The sequence below is a fragment of the Myotis yumanensis genome, unplaced genomic scaffold (genome assembly GCF_028538775.1).
Source record: "Myotis yumanensis isolate MYYU_CA2020_CCGP unplaced genomic scaffold, mMyoYum1.0.hap1 SCAF_3, whole genome shotgun sequence".
NCBI lineage: Eukaryota > Metazoa > Chordata > Mammalia > Chiroptera > Vespertilionidae > Myotis > Myotis yumanensis.
In genome coordinates, this window is record NW_027223754.1 from 98,928,926 (window position 1) to 98,949,066 (window position 20,141).

The 20,141-nt window shown below is 39.6% G+C and overlaps 1 protein-coding gene across 5 annotated transcripts in view; it reads left to right on the top strand.

Moving 5' to 3' along the window:
• Positions 1-20,141, top strand: part of NBEA (neurobeachin) — a 975,192-nt gene that overhangs the window by 310,338 nt on the left and 644,713 nt on the right. For 4 of the 5 annotated variants that reach the window (XM_070409180.1, XM_070409183.1, XM_070409179.1 and 1 more), the window contains one exon: positions 685-780. The exons of the other annotated variant lie outside the window; for it this stretch is intronic. In XM_070409180.1, coding sequence (XP_070265281.1) covers positions 685-780 — 96 coding nt within the window. The remainder of the gene's footprint in view (positions 1-684; positions 781-20,141) is intronic. 5 annotated transcript variants of the gene reach the window in all.

Here is a 20,141-nt window from a genome sequence, read left to right on the forward strand (position 1 = left end):
GTGTAACCTTGGTAACCCAATGGTTATTTCATGTACCACTGGATTAACTGGCAGTTTAAATTTTATTTCCTAAATAAATGTATATGACATATAAATAAAATGGATATTTTAACAAGTGCATAGAAATTAGTGGTCAAATCTCTGCATCTTGTTTTTGATAGCATTTCATATCTCATTTACCTTTTATTGCTGTTGTGGAAATATGGATTATGTATAAGTTTTAATATTTTGCTATTTCATGCTATATTTAGTTTAAACTCATAAACATGATATTCATTGTAGTATACTCTTTTAACTTTGTTCTTCAAATTAAACATTATCTTACCACTGCAGTTTATGTCTTTTGACCATTTAAAATACTAAGACTTTATTATCTTAACTCTTTTTTTAATGTATTCCTATCAGTCATGTGTATATAAAATAAACAAATATTAGTGAATTACCAGTTCACTAAAACCAGTTCTTATTTTTGTGTATGTTTTTATGTGTCTGTCGCTAAAATTACTTAAGTATATTGTTTCCTTTCTCTTAATATATAACCACTTTCCTTCCCTCAGGGGTGCAGTCTTTGTTGCCATCAGTGTTTGCATGTTGCAATAATATAAACTTGTCATGTTTTGTCAGTGGACCATGTAGCAGTTGTTACATACTGGCTCAAATTTGATTCCATGATTTTCTTCACAGTTGTGGTCATACCATCTATCCCTCATCCAACTTTGAATCATGGATTCCTTGCCAAGTTAATTCCTGAGCAGAGCTTTGCCCACTCATTTTACAAAGGTAATATTGACCTCATCTTCCCACCTATTTGAGAATTCTTGTTTCATCATATTATGTAATAAATATCCATAATTCTATTGTTATAAACAAGTATATACCTCAGGTTTCATGGAGAGATATGTTGTATTTATACCTGGCTAATGAGAGCAAAATATAGCTTTTATATTTATACTAGAGGCCAGGTGCACAAAATTCATGCACGGCTAGGGATCCTAGGCCTAGCCTGCGATGAGGGCCGATCAGGTTCTCCGCCTCCCGGCCTCCCCGCCTCCTCCTTCCCTTGCCACTCGCACTGCCACCACTCAGTTCCCTGCTTCCCTGCCCCCCTCTTCCCTCACTCCCTTAGTGCTCCGCCACCACAGCTGGTTGCCCGCCATGTTCCGCGCCACCCTGTGGTGGTCAGTGCATATGATAGCAAGTGATCGAACTCCCGGTCTCCTGGTCGAACTTCCGAGGGGACAATTTGCATATTAGCCTTTTATTATATAGGATTCTTTTACATTTTTAAGTACTATCTGCAAATTAAGGATACCTAATTATATGTAGAATAATATGTACAGTGGTAACATTCATTCAAGAATGTAAGAGTCAGACCTTAGCAGAAGGACTAAGTTAGCCCTAAAATGAAGGCCACTCCATATTCACAAGTAAAAACCTTAAAACAAGCTTTGAAAGCATCAAAGCGATTTAAAGTTATTTAAGTTTCTGTCAGAGTAAAGTTCCAACTCTCTTTAAAGGAATATAAAAAAATTCTTCAACAAGCAATATAATTGTCAATGTTAAACATCTAATAAAAATTATTAAACATACAAAGAAGCAGGAAAATGTAATGAATAAGCAGGAGGAAAAAAATTAGTCAATAAGAAGAGATTCAGAAAGGACAGAGATTTCAGAATTATTAGATAAGAACATTTAAACAATTATTATCAAGTAAGTACAAGATGTTTTTCAATCTAAAGAAAAAAGTGGACATAATGAGGATGAAAATGAAGAGTTTTAAAAGAAACCAATTGAAAGTTTTAGAGATGAAACATTAAATAGCCAAAATGATTTCTGGGTAAGATTAACATAAGTATTGTCTCTGCAGAACAAAGGATTGTAGTAGGGTGATTCTGCATCCCCACATCTCATCCCCAAGTTTTTCCTGTGTACATTCCCTGCATAATTCCTGGTACATTTAAAATGATGGATTTTGCTTCTGTGACTGTTATTTTCTATAGGACAATTGCTTTTAACAAAAGATGATTATCCAGGTAGCCCTGACCTAAGCACAGGAGTCCTGTAAAGACAGTTCTCTGGCTGGTCGCAGAACAGTGTGAGAAGGATTTGACATTGCTGTGATGGAGATGATCATAGGACAAAGATATAACATCACCTTGCAAGGTCTGAGAGCACAGCCTCGCTAACAGTCAACAAAAAGTGGGGGACTTTACCCTACAACTGCAAGAAACTGAGCTGAGTGAGTTTAGAGAGGACCTGAGCTCCAGATGATACCATAGTTTAGTGTACATCATACAGTGGTTAAGGATATGGAAGACCAGTTTATAGAACAAAGGAAGCAATAAAGTACTTGTTGTTACAACTTGATGAATGCATACATATTTTTATAAATATGCAACCTTTAAGGATCGTAACAAAATAAAGGAAAAAACATTTTTTAGCTTTATTTCTTATAAATACATAAAGCTCTGAATTGTGTAAAGTAAGAAGGATTAGATTAAATAAATTAAATGTCCTCTGGAATTTGTGTTGTGTGTAATCATATTCCAAAGGTTTAGCTGTAGTGACTGGGAAATATTCCAGAATAAGGAGCCTGAATCAGAATATGAATGTACTACTTTCTTTATCAAAAAAATTTTGTTATGAAAACAATTTTGGCTGAACTGCACATTGGTCTTAGTGGTATAATACAATTTTGGGGACTTTTTAGGTTGATGTGGTAAATTTTCTATTATTATCTTTAATATGTGCTAATATGGAAGTGGATTATACATATCTGTGATTGCATGCTGTGGTGCAATGGTTATTGAGCGGAAATTTCTGTTGATGATATTGGAACTGTAGAATCAACTCTTAGTGTTTTCACAGGATAAAAAATTAGTTGGATTCTACTCTTTAAAGATTAATAGGATTGGCTTCTTTGTCAAACATGTCCAATATTTTTAATGAATGCAGCACTGCCAAACAAAGAAGGATTCCAACATGATTTTTTGTTTGTTTTGTTTTTTACTAGCAGCAAGTGTCAGAGAATAAAAATCAAAGTTTGAATATTGTGGAAGTACACAATTTTTATGACATGTTTCATTATTTATATATATAAAAGCCTAAGTGACTGTTAGGGTGGAACAACCGGTTGCTGTGATGCACACTGACCACCAGGGGGCAGACGCTCAATGCAGGAGCTGCCCCCTGGTGTAGCCAGAAGCTGGGCTCACCGCTGGCAAGTGCAGCTGCCACGGTGAGAGCCTCTCCTGACTCCGTGGCAGTACTACCAGGCGGTGGCAGCAGGTGCAGCGGGCCGGGATGAGCATGAGCGGTGCAGTGCCCAGCCCCAATTCGGGCTCTTCCCCGGCCACCTGCCCCTTGGCGCACTGCTACATCTCTCAGGGGTTGTCCGACTGCCGGTTTAGGCAGTCGGACATCCCCTGAGCGGACCCGGACTTCAAGACGAATGTCTGACTGCCAGCTTAGGCCCAATCCTGGTGATGTTCTCTGTAGAAGGCAGTCAGTGTGAACATCTCAGTGACTCAGGGAAGCACAGGGAACTCAGGGTGAGCCTGCCACTGCGCTTGACTCACCCACTCGATGGTGTTCGCAGGACAGACTGTGGTGGCCCAGCCCTAGTATGTGCAGCAGCTGCTGAAGCTCAAGCAGCAGGCCGTGCAGCAGCAGAAGGGCATCCAGCCACAAGCCAGCAGTCGGACATCCCCCGAGGGGTTCCGGACTGCGAGAGGGTGCAGGCTGGGCTGAGGGACCTCCCCCCCTCCAGTGCACGAATTTCGTGCACCGGGCCTCTAGTTTAATAATAATTGTCAATGAACTATCTTGAGCTCTAAGAATAAAATTCATTTTGTTCATCCTTGCAAAGTTGGCTCTTGTCATCTTAAGTATTTGATAGAATGTTTTGTGTTTTCTGTTAAAAGAAGATTCATACATAAGAAATTCATGGAACTGGAACTATTTTTTTCAGTGAAGCAATTTATATGTGATTATAACTATGCAGGATAAATTACTGTAACTGGGTATTGAACATTAGTGGTATGTTTTGAAGATACAGCACTTCTAGTTTCATTTTGGATAAAAGTTTCAAACAAATATTCTAAGCTGAGTTTTCATTCCATCAACATACCTCTGTGACACTGCTTTCTCCATATTATTAAATAAAAATACGTTAGCTCTATGTTATTCCCTTGAGTATCATTATTGCTGGTTCAACTTGGTTTAGATTAAGTTTAACAAGCAAAAAGCTCATGGTCACGTTATAAACTTTAAATATTTATATTCTCAATGTTTGTTCATAGTGTTTACATAGTCACTTCTTTTGAGGGATCACTTTTTGCTTAAAGCTTTTTGTTTAGCTATGATGTGTAATGAAAAAAGTTACAAGTATAAAAACATTTGTGTATATACACTTTCAGTGAACAACATGGACAGTGTACAATTATTATCTCTTTCCCAATGTTGTCTTTGTTCAGAGTATATTTATTGAAATGTAGTTTTATATCTATGGAGTCAAATAAAAAATATTTCTGCTTTTATTTTGTGTACTTTAACATTTTGTTATTTTTCACAGATAGTTTGAGAAGAACTGATCTCGTCTACTCTTTAATTCCATACTTCATTTCCTTCTTTTAGCTCATTATTTAGCTTTTTAAAATTTTCTGAACTAGCTCTCTGCCCTCTCTCTCTTCTTTTTAATCTTTGATAGTCCCTCATTTCAAGGTCTTATCCCTTCTTTGAGTATTGCCATTTTCTTCATTGGACTTGTTTCTAGTCATTTATCCTATTTACTGATGGAGAATTTAAAAATAGCACCAATTTGTAATCTCAGAGGGAAGGTGGGAGTTGGTGGGTAGGAAGAGATTAACCAAATAATTTATATGCATATATGCATAACCCATGGACAAAGACAATAGTGTAGTGAAGGCACAAGGTGGGGGTGCTTATGTGGGCTAGAACGGGTCAATGGGGGGAAAAGGGACATCTATAGTACTTTCAACAATAAAGATAAATTTAAAAAATTAAAAAAATTTATAAAAAGTAATGTAATGAAATATAATTTCTATTTAATATATGTTCCTATGATAAATATTTTATATATGTAATATAACAAATGTAATAAAATAATTTTTTCTTTCTAAAGCATTCTATAATTTTGGGACAAAGTTAACATGTCTAAACTTACAGTGGCAAGACTACTTTATTTTTAATTTACCTGGATTACTACAGTTGCTTACAAAATGGTTTTCTCACCTCTTCCTTTAGTGATCACCATTCTACTTTTTTTTTAGTTTTGCTGCATTTTATTAAAAAATATAAATGAGATTATGTCTTGATTTGACTTAGTTTTTTCTTTTTTTTATGATGATGAAAAATACATTTATTTTTTAATGTATACATGTATACTGATAGTCCGACAGAAAACTTTATGACTCCATTTGATATTATCAGTGGGACTTTTGCTGCTGCATCACTGATGACAGAGATTTTACATCCGGTTTATATCCCGTGACCTTCAGAGATATGCACGAGCTACTACTTTCATCAGTCAGGCTACTCCTATTATGAGACTTCACAAAATTTATCACTGAGAACAAAGATTCACAAGCATATGTGGATGAAAACATGGGAGTAACGCTGTGCAAAATTTTTTATTTATTTATTTATTTATTTATTTATTTTATTTTTTATTGTTTTATTGCTTAAAATATTACAAAGGATATTACATATGTGTCCGTTTTTTTTACCCCGCCCTTGACAATCCCCTGGCCTCCCCTACACCCCAGTGTCTTATGTCCATTGGTTATGCTTATATGCATGCATACAAGTCCTTCGGTTGATCTCTTACCCCCCTCCCTCCTGCCCCCCAACCCTCCCCAGCCTTCCTGCTGCAGTTTGACAATCTGTTTGAGGCAGCTCTGCCTCTGTATCTATTATTGTTCATAAGTTTATAATGGTCTTTATTATCCATGAATGAGTGAGATCATGTGGTATTTTTCCTTCATTGACTGGCTTATTTCACTTAGCATAATGCTCTCCAGTTCCATCCATGCCGTTGCAAATGGTAAGAGTTCTTTCTTTTTTACAGCAGCATAGTACTCCATCGTGTAGATGTGCGCCAGTTTTCTAATCCATTCATCTACTGATGGGCACTTAGGCTGTTTCCAGATCTTAGCTATGGTGAATTGTGCTGCTATGAATATATGGGTGCATATATCCTTTCTGATTGGTGTTTCTGGTTTCTTGGGATATATTCCTAGAAGTGGGATCACAGGGTCAAATGGGAGTTCCATTTTTAGTTTTTTGAGGAAACTCCATACTGCCTTCCATAGTGGCTGCACCAGTCTGCATTCCCATCCGCAGTGCACGAGTGTTCCTTTTTCTCCACATCCTCTCCAGCACTTGTCGTTTATTGATTTGTTGATGATAGCCAGCCTGACAGGTGTGAGATGGTACCTCATTGTTGTTTTGATTTGCATCTCTTGGATGATTAGTGACTTTGAGCATGTTTTCATATGTCTCTTGGCTTTCTGAATGTCCTCTTTTGAAAGGTGTCTATTTAGATCCTTTGCCCATTTGTTGATTGGATTGTTTATCTTCCTTTTGTTAAGTTGTATGAGTTCCCTATAAATTTTGGAGATTAGGCCCTTATCAGATATGACATTGGCATATATGTTTTCCCACGCAGTGGGTTTTCTTGTTGTTTTGTTGATGGTTTCTTTTGCTGTGCAAAAGCTTTTAATTTTGATGTAGTCCCATTTGTTCATTTTCTCTTTAGTTTCCAATGCCCTAGAAGTTGTATCAGTGAAGAAATTGCTTCAGCATATGTCTGAGATTTTGTTGCCTTTGGATTCGTCTAGAATTTTTATGGTTTCCCATTATACATTTCAGTCCTTTATCCATTTTGAGTTTATTTTTGTGTATGGTGTAAGTTGGTGGTCTAGTTTCATTTTCTTGCATGTATCTGTCCAATTTTCCAAACACCATTTATTGAAGAGACTATCTTGGCTCCATTGTATGTTCTTGCCTCCTTTGTCAAATATTAATTGAGCATATTGGTTTGGGCCGATTTCTGGGCTCTCTATTCTATTTCATTGATCTATATATCTGTTCTTGTGCCAGTACCAGGCAGTTTTGAGAACAGTGGCTTTGTAATACAGATTGATATCTGGTATTGAGATCCCACCTACTTTGGTCTTTCTCAGAATTGCTGCAGCTATTCGGGGTCTTTTTTTTATTCCAGATGAATTTTTGGAGAGTTTGTTCTAGATCTGTGAAGTATGCTGTTGGTATTTTAATGGGAAGTGCGTTGAATTTATAGATTGCTTTGGGTAGTATGGACATTATAATGATGTTGATTCTACCAATTCATGAACACGGTATGTTCTTCCATCTGTTTATATCTTCCTCTATCTCTTTTTTCAACGTCCTGTAGTTTTCTGAGTAGAGGTCTTTTACCTCTTTAGTTAAGTTTATTCCTAGGTAGCTTAATTTTTTTGGTGTGATGGTAAATGGGATTGTTTTTATAATCTCTCTTTCTGAAAGTTCACTATTGGTATATAGAAATACCTCAGATTTCTTGGGGTTAATTTTGTATCCTGCTACATTGCCAAATTCATGTATTAAGTCTAGTAGTTTTTTGATGGAGTCTCTAGGGTTTTGTATGTATAATATCATGTCGTCTGCAAATAAGGACAGTTTTACTTCCTCTTTTCCCATTTGGATGCCTTTTATTTCTTCTTCTTGTCTAATTGCAATGGCTAATACTTCCAGGACTATGTTGAACAGGAGTGGTGAGAGTGGGCATCCCTGTCATGTTCCTGTTCTTAGGGGAAATGGTGTTAGTTTTTGTCCATTGAGTATGATGTTGGCTGTGGGCCTGTCATATATGGCTTTTATTATGTTGAGGTATGATCCTTCCATTCCCACCTTGCTGAGAGTTTTTATCAAAAATGTGTGTTGGATTTTTTCAAATGATTTTTCTGCATCAATTGATATGACCATGTGGTTTTTTTCTTTCAATTTGTTTATGTGATGTATCACGTTTATTGATTTGCGGATATTGTACCATCCTTGCATCCCTGGGATAAATCCTACTTGGTCATGGTGTATGATCTTTTTGATGTACTGCTGGATCCGATTTGCTAAGATTTTGTTGAGGATTTTGACATCTATGTTCATGAGGGATATTGGCCTGTAATTCTCTTTCATTGTGTTGTCTTTACCTGGTTTTGGCATTAGGGTGATGCTGGCTTTATAGAATGATCTTGGAAGTGTTCCTTCCTATTGAATTTTTTGTAGTAGTGTGAGGAGGATAGGTTTTAGTTCTTCCTTGAATGTTTGGTAAAACTCCCCTGTGAAGCTGTCTGGTCCCGGGTTTTTGTGTGCTGGAAGCTTTTTTGATGACTGCTTTAATTTCTTCCATAGTTATTGGCCTATTGAAATTTTTAAATTCTTCCTGATTGAGTTTTGGAATGTTGTATTTTTCTAGGAATTTGTCCATTTCCTCCAGGTTGTCTAGTTTGTTGGAGTAGAGTTGTCCATAGTATTGTTTAACAATCATTTGTATTTCTGTGGGGTCTGTTGTTATTTCGCCTCTATCGTTTCTGATTTTGTTTATTTGGGTCCTCTCTCTTTGCTTCTTGGTGAGCCTGGCTAGAGGTTTGTCAATCTTGTTTATCCTTTCAAAGAACCAGCTCTTGGTTTCATTGATTTTCTGTATTGTTTTGTTTTGTTTTGTTTTTGGTCTCTATGTCATTTATTTCTGCTCTAATCTTTATTATCTCATTCCTTCTGCTCACTCTGGGATTTTCTTGTTGCTCTCTTTCTAATTCTTTGAGTTGTAGAGTTAGATGATTTACTACCATTTTTTCTTATTTTTTGAGGTAGGCCTGTAGAGCTATAAACTTTCCTCTCAGGACTGCTTTCATTTTGTCCCATAGGTTTTGGATTGTTGTGTTTTCATTGTCATTAGTTTCCAGGATGTTTTTAATTTCTTCTTTGATCTCATTGGTAACCCAATCAATATTTAATAACGTGGTATTCAGCTTCCAAGTGTTTGAGTATTTTGGGTTGTTTTTATTGTAGTTTATTTCTAATATTATGCTGTCGTGGTCTGAGATGATGTTTGGTATTATTTCAATCTTCTTGAATTTGTGGAGACTTTGTTTGTGACCCAATATGTGGTCTATTTTTGAATCTGTACCATGAGCATTTGAGTGGAATGTATATTCCGTGGCTTTGGGGTGAAGTGTTCTGAAGATGTCAATTAAGCCCATCCGATCTAGTGAGTCATTTACGATTCCTGTTTCTTGCTGATTGTTTGTCTAGAGGATTTATGCAGTGATGTCATTGGTGTATTAAAGTCCCCTACTATGATTGTATTGTTGTTGATCTCTCCTTTGATATCTTCCAGGAGTTTTTTTATGTATTTGGGTGCTCCTGCATTGGGTGCATATATCTTTACCAGGGTTATATCTTCTTGTTGTATTGATCCTATAGTATTATGAAGTGGCCTTCCTTATCTCTTGTTATGGCCTTCACTTTGAGGTCTATTTTGTCCGATATAAGTATTGCTACCCCAGCTTTCTTTTCCTTTCCATTTGCCTGAAAGATATTTTTCCATCCCTTCACTTTCAGTCAGTGTGATTCCCTTCTAATGAGGTGGGTCTCTTGTAGACAGCAAATGTATGGGTCATGGTTTTTTATCCATTCAGCCACTCGATGTCTTTTGATTGGAGCATTTAGTCCATTTACATTTAAAGTTATTATTGAAAGGTACTTGTTTGTAGCCATTTCATTTTTTGTGTGGCTGTTTTCTTTCTGAGCTTTTTATTTCTTCATTTTACCCCAGTCCCTTTAGCATTTCTTGCATTGCTGGCTTGGTGGTGATAAACTCCCTTAGCCTTTTTTTGTCTGTGAAGCTTCTTATTTCCCCTTCAATTTTGAATAATAGCCTGGCTGGATAGAGTATTCTTGGATTCAGTCCTTTGCTTTGCATCACTTTGTAAATTTCCATCCATTCTTTTCTGGCCTGATGTGTGTCTGTTGAGAAATCATTTGATAATCTAATGGGAGATCCCTCGTATGAAACTTTCCATCTCTCTCTTGCAGCCTGTAAGATTCTCTCTTAGTCCTGAACTTTTGCCATTGTAATTATGATGTTTCTTGGTGTGGGACTTTTCGGGTTCACCTTTTTTGGGACTCTCTGGGCTTGTGTGACTTTTTTCTTCCCCACCTCAGGGATGTTTTCTGATATTATTTCTTCGAATAGGTTTTCTAATCCCTGTTCCTCTTTCTGTTGTTCTGGCACCCCTATTATTTGTATGTTTTTTCGTTTCATGTTGTACCAAAGCTCCCTTAGACTCTCCTCCTGTCTTTTAATTTTTTTCTCCAATTGAAGTACAGTTTGGGTGTGTTTTGCTTCCTTGTCTTCTAATTCACTAATTTGATCCTCCGCTTCTCCTAGTCTACTGTTGATACTTTCAATGGTGTTTTTTATTGCAGCTATATCGCTCTTCATTTCTTCTTGGGTCTTACATAAGTTATTCATTTTTTCATCTGTTTCTTCTTGCTTCTTGCATAAGTTGTTGATTTTTTCCTCCATCTGGTTTATGCACTCTAGGACCCTTATTTTGAATTCTTTTTCTGTCATATTGCATGCCTCTGTATTGCTTAGCTGTTTTTCTGGCAAGTCCTCCTTTTCTTTCCTTTGGGGGTTTCTTTGTCTACCCATGTTTGATCTCACCGACTTATCTAGATGTTGAGTAATTCAGTGGCTGCTCCCTGGGTGGCAGTGGCTCCTTGGGCTGTGGTTGCTCCTCAGTCCGTTGCGGTAGCAGCTGCACCTCAGTTACAGCACCTCCTCTGGTGAGTGCTCTTCACAGCTGTGGTGGCTCTTCTGGCTGGTGGGGGGAGGCTTCACGTACAGCTGCTGTTCCTCAGACAGAGGGTGTGGTGATCAGGAGGCTGCTGTTACTTGGATCTGCTGCGTTGATTTAAAGGCACAAAATACCACACAACAAGGCACAACGTACCATGCACTGAACACAAATGTATTCAGGATATTAATAACCCCAAATAAAGGTGACCACACAGCTGCTCTTTCTCAGACAGAGGGTGTGGTGATCAGTAGGCTGCAGTTCCTTGAATCGACTTAGTTTTTTCTTAATCCTTTAGAGTAAGCTATCAGATGACTCCTGGATAATCTGACTGCTGACTACCTTTCCAAATTTATCTTATTATTCTTCCATTTGCCCACTTAGTTACAATCAGATTCCTTTTTAATTCTTTAATCATTCCAAGCACTTTCCTGCTTTTTGATCTTTGTGTTTTGTTCCTGGTTTATGGCTCTCTTTCCTATTTTTTTGTATGATTGCCTTATTTATTCTTCTTCATCAGGTATTAGCTTAAAGGTTACCTCCTCACAGAGGTCTTTCCTGACTACTGTAGCTAATAGCTTCCTCCCTGACACTCTATTGTCTATCATAGCATCTTCTTTATTTCTCTTTTTGTAGTTATGCAATTTATTTATTTGTCTAATTGATTATTAAAATGTGTGTTTCAAGAAGGTAGTCTCTTTCACCTTGCCTGGCTCTTGGAAATAGATATACTTAATATTTGTTAAGCTAATGAGTAAGTCAGTGAGAAAGCTGAACAATTTTTTGAAAAGCTCAGTATTGATGGTAGCCATAAAATGTATGCTAAAGAGACTTTTATTGGTAGCTTGTCCTGGAAGCTATAGAAGCTTTATATTAATTATTGCACTTTAGGTTTAATAATAAGAAAGTTAATATTTAGGTGAACTTACAAATAAATACGTTTTTCATCTAATGTTTCTCATCAGGGAAAAGGATTAAGAAGGGAAATAAAATAATTAAGAGACTATGATACAGTTACACAAATAGACTTATAGCATAAGCAGTCTATATGTGGAATGAAATTTGTATATTTATTATTATAAATATAACTTTTCTAATTAAATGGGTGAGGAAGGATCATTTGGCAAATGGTTTGGGGATTACCACATGAGGTAGCCAAGTGAAAAAATTCATATCCTTGTTTCATGATATTCCAAACAAATTTCACATGTATTAAAATTTAAAGGTAAAAATGAAACTGCACATAATTTAAGAAAATTAAAATTAAAATTTATATAAGAAATTATGTTTAAAGCATAACATCAAAAACTGAAGTTCTAAAGTAAAATATATGGCTAAATATAAGACATTTTATATGTCTGAATATATTAAAATTAAAGGACAAATGCAAACAGGAAAAAATTTACATTAATATAATAAAAGTGAATAGCCTTAATGAATAAAAAGCTCTTATATATCAATTAAAATAATGTATAACATTAATGGAAAAATATAGAAAATACCAAACAGCTAGCAAAAGCAAGGTAATGTACAGTACAAATATGAAAAATTTATTTAATGCTACAAGTAATCAAATATGTTTGTATTGAAAGAAAACTGTAGTATAATTGGCAAATTGGGTAAAATTTAGAAAAATGAGAATATAAATACTTTGCATAGCATGAAAATATCCATAAACCTTGATCTAGTAATTTTACTTTCAGAATTGTATCTTATTGAAAAAACAATAGGCCAATAATCTATATACAAATATTTTTACTGCTCAGTTTTTATTTGTTGCATATTTAAAAATAAAGTTAATATTTATTAAGCACATTTTTATATTCTCATAAACTAACACTAAGGGTTTCAATATTGCAAGTTTGTTATTTTCTCTTGCTTTTAGTATTATATTTAAGGGTCCATTATAATCTATTATGTGAGTGCATTAAAATTTATTTTATAAGTAATCTATAATAGTATCAATATAATAAAGAATTTTTATTGGATACTTATCTTGAACATATTATACATTTCAGTTATTTACTGTTAAAAATTATCTCCAGTTACTCATGGCACATAGTTTTAAAAATCTAACTTCTAAATGTCTATTCTTAGTATTACTAAAGATACCAAGAAAAGTCTTTCCCCCCCCTCCCCTCCCCTTCTTTCTTTTCATCTTCTAATTTTCCCTTTCTTTCAATTGACTTTACAATTACTTCATTATATATTTGCTGAATAAATGAAAGATTTACTCTTACATCCTAGGTACTTAGGATATATAATGGTGTGCAAGAAGTTCCTATCCTTATGAAGCTAACATTCTAGCAAGGGAGATACACTTTTAGAAAGCAAACACTTAAATATATAATTGCAATATATGTGCCTTCTAAGAAATAAAATTACAGACCATTATGAGAAAGTACAAAAGAGGAAACCTAATTTAATTTGGGGTTGGGAAAGACATAAAAGTGACATTTAGCTGGGAACATTAGGATGAATTCAGTTAATTTGGGAAAATAATGGGGACAGTAGAAGCACATTTCTGAAAAGGTAAATCCAAATTTTGAGAAATTCCTTGGCATATTTGGGGAATATATGGCTGCAAATAAGAATCAAAGGAAGGAGAAGCATCCCCTGAGTTTAGATAGTAGGCAGGGACCAAATTATATAGGGCCTGTAATCTGTATTAAAGATCTGGTTTTTAAACTAACCAGAGGGGGGAGTATTAGTGTTCTATTGCTTCCATTTCAAATTACCACAGACTTACTGGCTGAAACAACACAAATTCAGTATCTTACAGTTCTATAGGTCAAAAGTCTAACATTGATTTTGCTCTTTTGCAATCACAAAGGTTTGAGAGATGACAAAGTGCTGGTGCAGGGTTGAAGGACAAGGTGTATCTCCTACATGAGGCTATTCCTTCAACACTGGGAGAGATTGTTGTTTTACCTATTGTGTAGAAACCAAGACAGAGAGTCAAGCAAAATGAGGAAAGGAAGGAATATGTTCCAAATGAAAGAACAAGATAAAACAGCCTTAATGAAATGGAGATAAGTAATTTACCTGAGTTCAAAGTAGTGGTCATAAAGGTGCTCACTGAACTGGGGAGACGAGTGGATGAACACAGTGGGAACTTCAACAAAGAAAATCCTATATAATAAAAGTCCAACAACCTAACAGCAGAACAACCAGAATGACCAGTCGATATGACACGCACTGACCACCAGGGGGCAGACACTCAATGCAGGAGCTGCCCCTGGTAGTCAGTGCGCTACCACAGTGGGAGCACAGCTCGGCTGACCAGAATGAGTGGCTGCTCCTGCTGCAAACCCCAGGCCAACCAGCAGGAACCTGGGCTGCAATTGTCACCTCCTAGCCCCAGGCTCTTTCTCCTCACTCCCTGCCCCTCCTCTGGATGCCCGCAGGCCACACAGCACCACCTCCGGGCTCACAGAGCTCACCCCAGAGGCTGGGAGGCGGGTTCGTGGCCACCGCAGGACTGAGGCCTACTCCACTGCCTCTCAGTGCTCTTGTCCCTGGGCCCAGCCCTGACCGGGTCCCCTGGAGAGGTGAGTGCTCCAGCTCCACAGAAGATGCCGGACCAGGGAGCAGCTGCTCAGAGAGTGGGTCCACAGCCACTGGGCTGACCGGGATGAGTGGTGCTCCCACAGCCGGCCGATCCCCACAGGCCATGCCCCCACCAGGGCATGAATCCTGTGCACTCGGCCTCTAGTGAAAATATAAGAAAGTAGCAAATAGAAGTGACAGAGCTGAAGAATGCAATAATTGAACTGAAAAATATAATACAGAGGTTCAATAGCACACTATATGAAGCATAGGAAAGGATCAGAGGAACTCACCCAATAGAGCAGCAAAAAGAAAAATGATTTTTTAAAAAGTGAAAATAGAGGAGAAACCAAGATGGCTGCATAGGTAAACACCTGAAATTGCTACCTTGCACAACACTTCAAAAATACAACTAAAAGACAAAATGGACATCATCCAGAACCACAGGAAGGCTGGCTGAGTGGAAATTCTACAACTAGAAGGAAAGAGAAAAGCACACTGAGACTCAGAGGAGGTGCGGAAGTGAAGTGCGTAGGTACGGAGGCGCACATGGAAAGGGCTGGCAACTGAGAACACAGTTGTCTTTTTCAATTGGGAAGGAGTCACAAGCTCCCAACTGCTCTGAGCTCCAGTTCCGGGCGAGTCTCTGGGGACCCAGACTCATTCGGGGAGAAACTGGACTGTCTGGCATCGGGCAGAACTCAAAGGTGGCTTTCTCTCAGAGGTGCTTGCGGTGATTACCGGGACACTGAGGATCGGGGCCTCTTAGGGCAGGGCTGAGGATCAGTCATAGCTGCTTACTCCACCCTGTTGATTCCCTGAGACCCTGCCCCACCCAAGCTGAGAACAGAGGCTTTTGCATATGAATGGCCTGGCCCTTTGCAATCTAAAATTACCTAACAAACTGCAGCTGGGTCAGAGAGACCCAGAACATCCAAAAGAAGGCCCAAGGCCCCACAGCAGCATGCATTGCTTCACAGCTGGGCCGCATCTGGGCACCTCCAAACCCCAAACAAAGAAGAGGAATCTGCAGATCTCTCCATAGCTCCTGCTGGGTAGCCTCAGGCAGAGGCTAAATTAGCACCTTCTTAGAGATCCAAGTGCCAGTGTACCCAGTGGTCAGAGTGGGACCATCCAGATTACAACTCCTCAGATCCATAAGGGACATACTCAGGGGGCAGACTCAGAGAGCACCAAAGCCCCACTGAAGCAAGTCTTGCCCCATAAGGGTGTCTCCAGTACAGAAGTTCTCTCACCGTAGACACAGCTGAATCTCACAGCCAATTGGCCTGAAGGCCAATTCCTCCCAGTGATACCAACAGCAATCAAGGCTTAACTGCAAGAAGACTGTGCACAAAGCTCACAAAGGGGTGCACCAAGAATATCCACCTCAGGTAATAGGGGAGGCTGAGCCACTGGGCCCTATAGGACACCTAACACAGAAAGCTACTCTATCAACACAGGGAAGCAGCCAAAATGCGGAGACAAAGAAACAGGTCACAAATGACAGAAATGGAGGAAAGCATACTACTGGATATAGAGTTCAAAACCACACTTCTAAGGTTTTTCAAGAATTTTCTAGAAACCGCCAATAAGTTTAGTGAGACGCTTTATAAATCTAGTGAGACTTTTGAGGATATGAAAAAGGACCAACTAGAAATTAAGCATACACTGACTGAAGTAAAGAATAATATACAGAGATCCAAGAGCAGCCTAGAGGATCCCAAGAATTAAGTCAAAGATTTGAAATACGAAGAAGCAAAAAACACCCAACCAGAAAAACAAAAAGAATCCAAAAATATGAAGATAATGTAAGGAGCCTCTGGGACAACTTCAAGCGCACCAACATCCAAATTATAGGGGTGCAAGAAGAAGAGAGAGAGCAAGATATTGAAAACCTATTTGAAGAAATAATGACAGAAAACTTCCCCTACCTGATGAAAGAAATAGACTTTCAAGTCCAGGAAGCGCAGAGAACCCCAAACAAAAGAAATCCAAAGAGGACCACACCAAGACACATCATAATTAAAATGCCAAGAGCAAAAGACAAAGAGAGAATCTTAAAAGCAGCAAGAGAAAAACAGTTAGTTACCTACAAGGGAGTACCCATACGATTGTCAGCTGATTTCTCAACAGAAACTATGCAGGCCAGAAGGGAGTGGCAAGAAATATTCAAAGTGATGAATAGCAAGAACATACAACCAAGATTACTTTACCCAGCAAAGCTATCATTCAGAATTGAAGGTCAGATAAAGAGCTTCACAGATAAGAAAAAGCTAAAGGAGTTCATCACCACCAAGCCAGTATTGTATGAAATGCTGAAAGGTATTCTTTAAGAAGAGGAAGAAGAAGAAAAAGGTAAAGATAAAAATTATGAACAAGTACATATCTATCAACAAATGAATCTAAAAATCAAGTGAATAAAAAATCTGATGAACAGAATAAACTGGTGAATATAATAGAATCAGGGGCATAGAAAAGGAGTGTTTGAGCAGCCTTAGCATATAATTAGCATATTACGCTTTGATTGGTTGAATGGCCAACTGGACGTCTGGACACTTAGCATATTAGGCTTTTATTTTATAGGATGATATTTACATTATGCCACATTCTCTTCAGAAAGGAAGGAGAAATACCCAAAGTAGCTTAAGGGCTAGAATCATAAGGGAGGTGAGATTGAGAGGTCACATTTTTTAGGATAGGATAAAGTGGTCTACAGATAAAGGGGCCAACCTAGAGAAAAGAGACAGAAATTAATGATAAGTAGAGAGAATAACTAATAGAGTGGTTGGGCTCTGTATTTTCTTATAAGAGCCCCCGTGCACAAAATTCCTGCACTGGTAAAGTCCCTAGGCCTGGCCTATGATCAGGGCCATCTTCCCTGGCTGCTGGCAGCCGGCGCTGCCCCCTGTCCCAACCCACCCATTTGCCATCTTGCACCTGAGGTGGGCCCGGCGCAGGATATACTTCGAGACCATGTAGGAGACTGTGATCTCCCTGTTGGAGGCCCTTTCACGGGAGGTGCTTTTGTGTGAAATTTCTTTCAGGTAAGGGATGGGATATGGGCCCAATGTCCAAGAGAGTTCCAGGGGGGCCAGTGGCGCTATCAGGGTCATTCTTGTCACACCTGAACCTTCAGTGTGTCAGTTCACTGGAGGATTCTACTTTCAGGGTTTTTCATGAAAACCCATCCCACAAAAAGGTCCCATTAGATTTCAGGTCGTATCACCACTGAGGAGGATATGATCAGGTGCTTTAAGCACAGAACACGGACTTCTGAACAGGGTTAGAATTCAGCAGAATCAGGAGACAGGTTTCTCAATAACCTACCTCACTAACGCCTGCTACCTTGCTGATGGCTTCTCCCTCCCCTTTAGGGAGCAGGTAGGGAGGAGTGAGGAGCAACTGTCCGCAGCTGTGGGCAGGCCTGTGTCTAGGCTGCAGGAAAGAATGCCAGCCAGCCAGGGGGAGGGACTGAGAGGTTGGCCATTCAGCCTGCTTGCCAGCCCCGCACCCCACTGCCACTGGTCATCCTCTGTGTGTGGGGCGACCGGCTGGGCGGGGACCTTGGCCTGGCACCACCCATGTCTGCCAGCACCCACCTCCGGTTCCCCATTCCCCATTGGGCGATCAGAGCCTGCTGGCCAGGAGAAAGGACCAAGAGGTTGGCCAGCAGGCCCTGATCACCTGATTGGGCCTGTGGGCTGAGGGCAGCTCCTGTGTTGAGCATCTGCCCCCTGGTGGTCAGTGTGCGTCAAAGCAACCAGTCATTCCCCTGTTCGGTCAATTTGCATATTACCCTTTTATTATAAGGACTAGTGGCCCAGTGCATGAAATTCATGCATGGGGAGGGGGTGGTCCCTCAGCCCAGCCTGCACCTTCTCCAATCCGGGACCCATCGGGGATGTCCAACTGGCAGTCGGACATCCTCTTGTAATCTGGGACCATTGGCTCCTAACTGCTCACCTGCCTGCCTGCCTGATAGCCCCTAACCACTCTGCCTGCCAGCCTAATCACCTCTAACTGCTTCTGTCTGCCTGCCTGACCGGCCCTAACCACCTCTGCCTACCTGCTTGATCGCCCCTAATCACCTCTGCCTGCCTGCCTGATATCCCTAACTGCTCTCCCCTGCTGGCCTGATCCCGCTAACTCAGCGGTTCTCAACCTGTGGGTCACGACCCCTTTGGCAGTCAAACGATCCTTTCACAGGGGTCACCTAAGACCATCCTGCATATCAGATATTTACATTACAATCCATAACAGTAGCAACATTACAGTTATGAAGTAGCAACAAAAATAATTTTATGGTTGGGTAACAACATGAGGAACTGTATTTAAAGGGACAGAAGGTTGAGAACCACTGCTAACTGCTCTCCCCTGCTGGCCTGATCCTCCTAACTGCTCTCCCCTGCCGGTATGATCCCCCTAACTGCTCTCCCCTGCTGACCTGATCACCCCTAACTGCCTCTGCCTTGGCCCCACCACTTGTGGCTTTGTCTGTAAGAACGTCCAGAAGGTTGTCTTAAAGATGTCCAGTCTAATTAGCATATTTTTATTAGTATAGATGATTATGGTACTGATGGAGGTGATAACAGTAAAATCCATAATGACAGCAACAAGTACAAAAACTTATAAGTTAAATATTACTTTATGGTAGATACTATTCATTACTTATGTTCTTTAATAATCACAACTATGTATATACTGTTATGCTCATTTTACAGGAAAAAGAATGAGGCTGAGAAAAGTTAAATGGCTCATCTTGCATCACAAATCATGAATAACTCTTGATTGGAAGTAAAACAATCTTAATTTCAAAGCCTAAGTCCTTAATCATATATGGGAGTGGGTAAAAGCAGATTTATAGTTCTGAGCATGCAAGTCAGTTTAGTTCTATATTGTTATTTATTATTTACTAGAGTCCTGGTGCACGAATTCGTGCATGGGTTGGGTCAGGCCGGCTCACCCCGATTAGGTTGGGGGGGGTGGGTCAGTCGGAGGTGGGGCCAGCCAGGGGGAGGGGTCTGGAGAAGACCCACTGAGCTGGAGCTGAACATGGGCCCCAGGCTTCCCAGGGAGGATGGACTCAGCAAGAAAACAGAAACCACCAGAAGGCTCTGCAAACAGGCCCTGAGCTCCCTTTGGCCAGGTGGACTCAGAACTGGTGTCTCTGTTTATACATTAGACACAGCCCAGCACTCGCCTTTGTCTTTTGGTCAAATCCATTGCATCAAAAAACTGTTCCCCTTCTTCTCTTTGAGCCCTTACAACAAATACAGGCCAATTGGAAGACACAGGCCCCAGTGGCAGAGCCAGGCCCCACAAACACCCGGAATTTTGGTCTAAGACAACTGGGTAGCAATCTCTATGGAAAAGAACACACTGTTTTAGAGTCTTAATTCTCCCCTAAAATGTGCCCAGCTGCTCTTCTTTAGCTGGGATAGACTGAACTAAGGAGCCAAAGACCAAGTTTCCTTTGAGGTGGGATCCACCGTGAGCCAGCTGGTGGGAAGGCCCCTCACAGGCGACTGCCTTCCCTCCAAGCTCAGTGTGCTTTGACCCAGTCCATTTCTGGTGGTGCCGGGTCTTGGGCTGCTGGTCGGGCGGCAGGTGCACAGGGTTTCTCTCTGCCGCCTTCCTAGCCTCCTGAGCAGTACCCTCTGGCTCAGCACACCAGGTGACTATTGATAAAGCTGGGACTTGGAGAGAAAA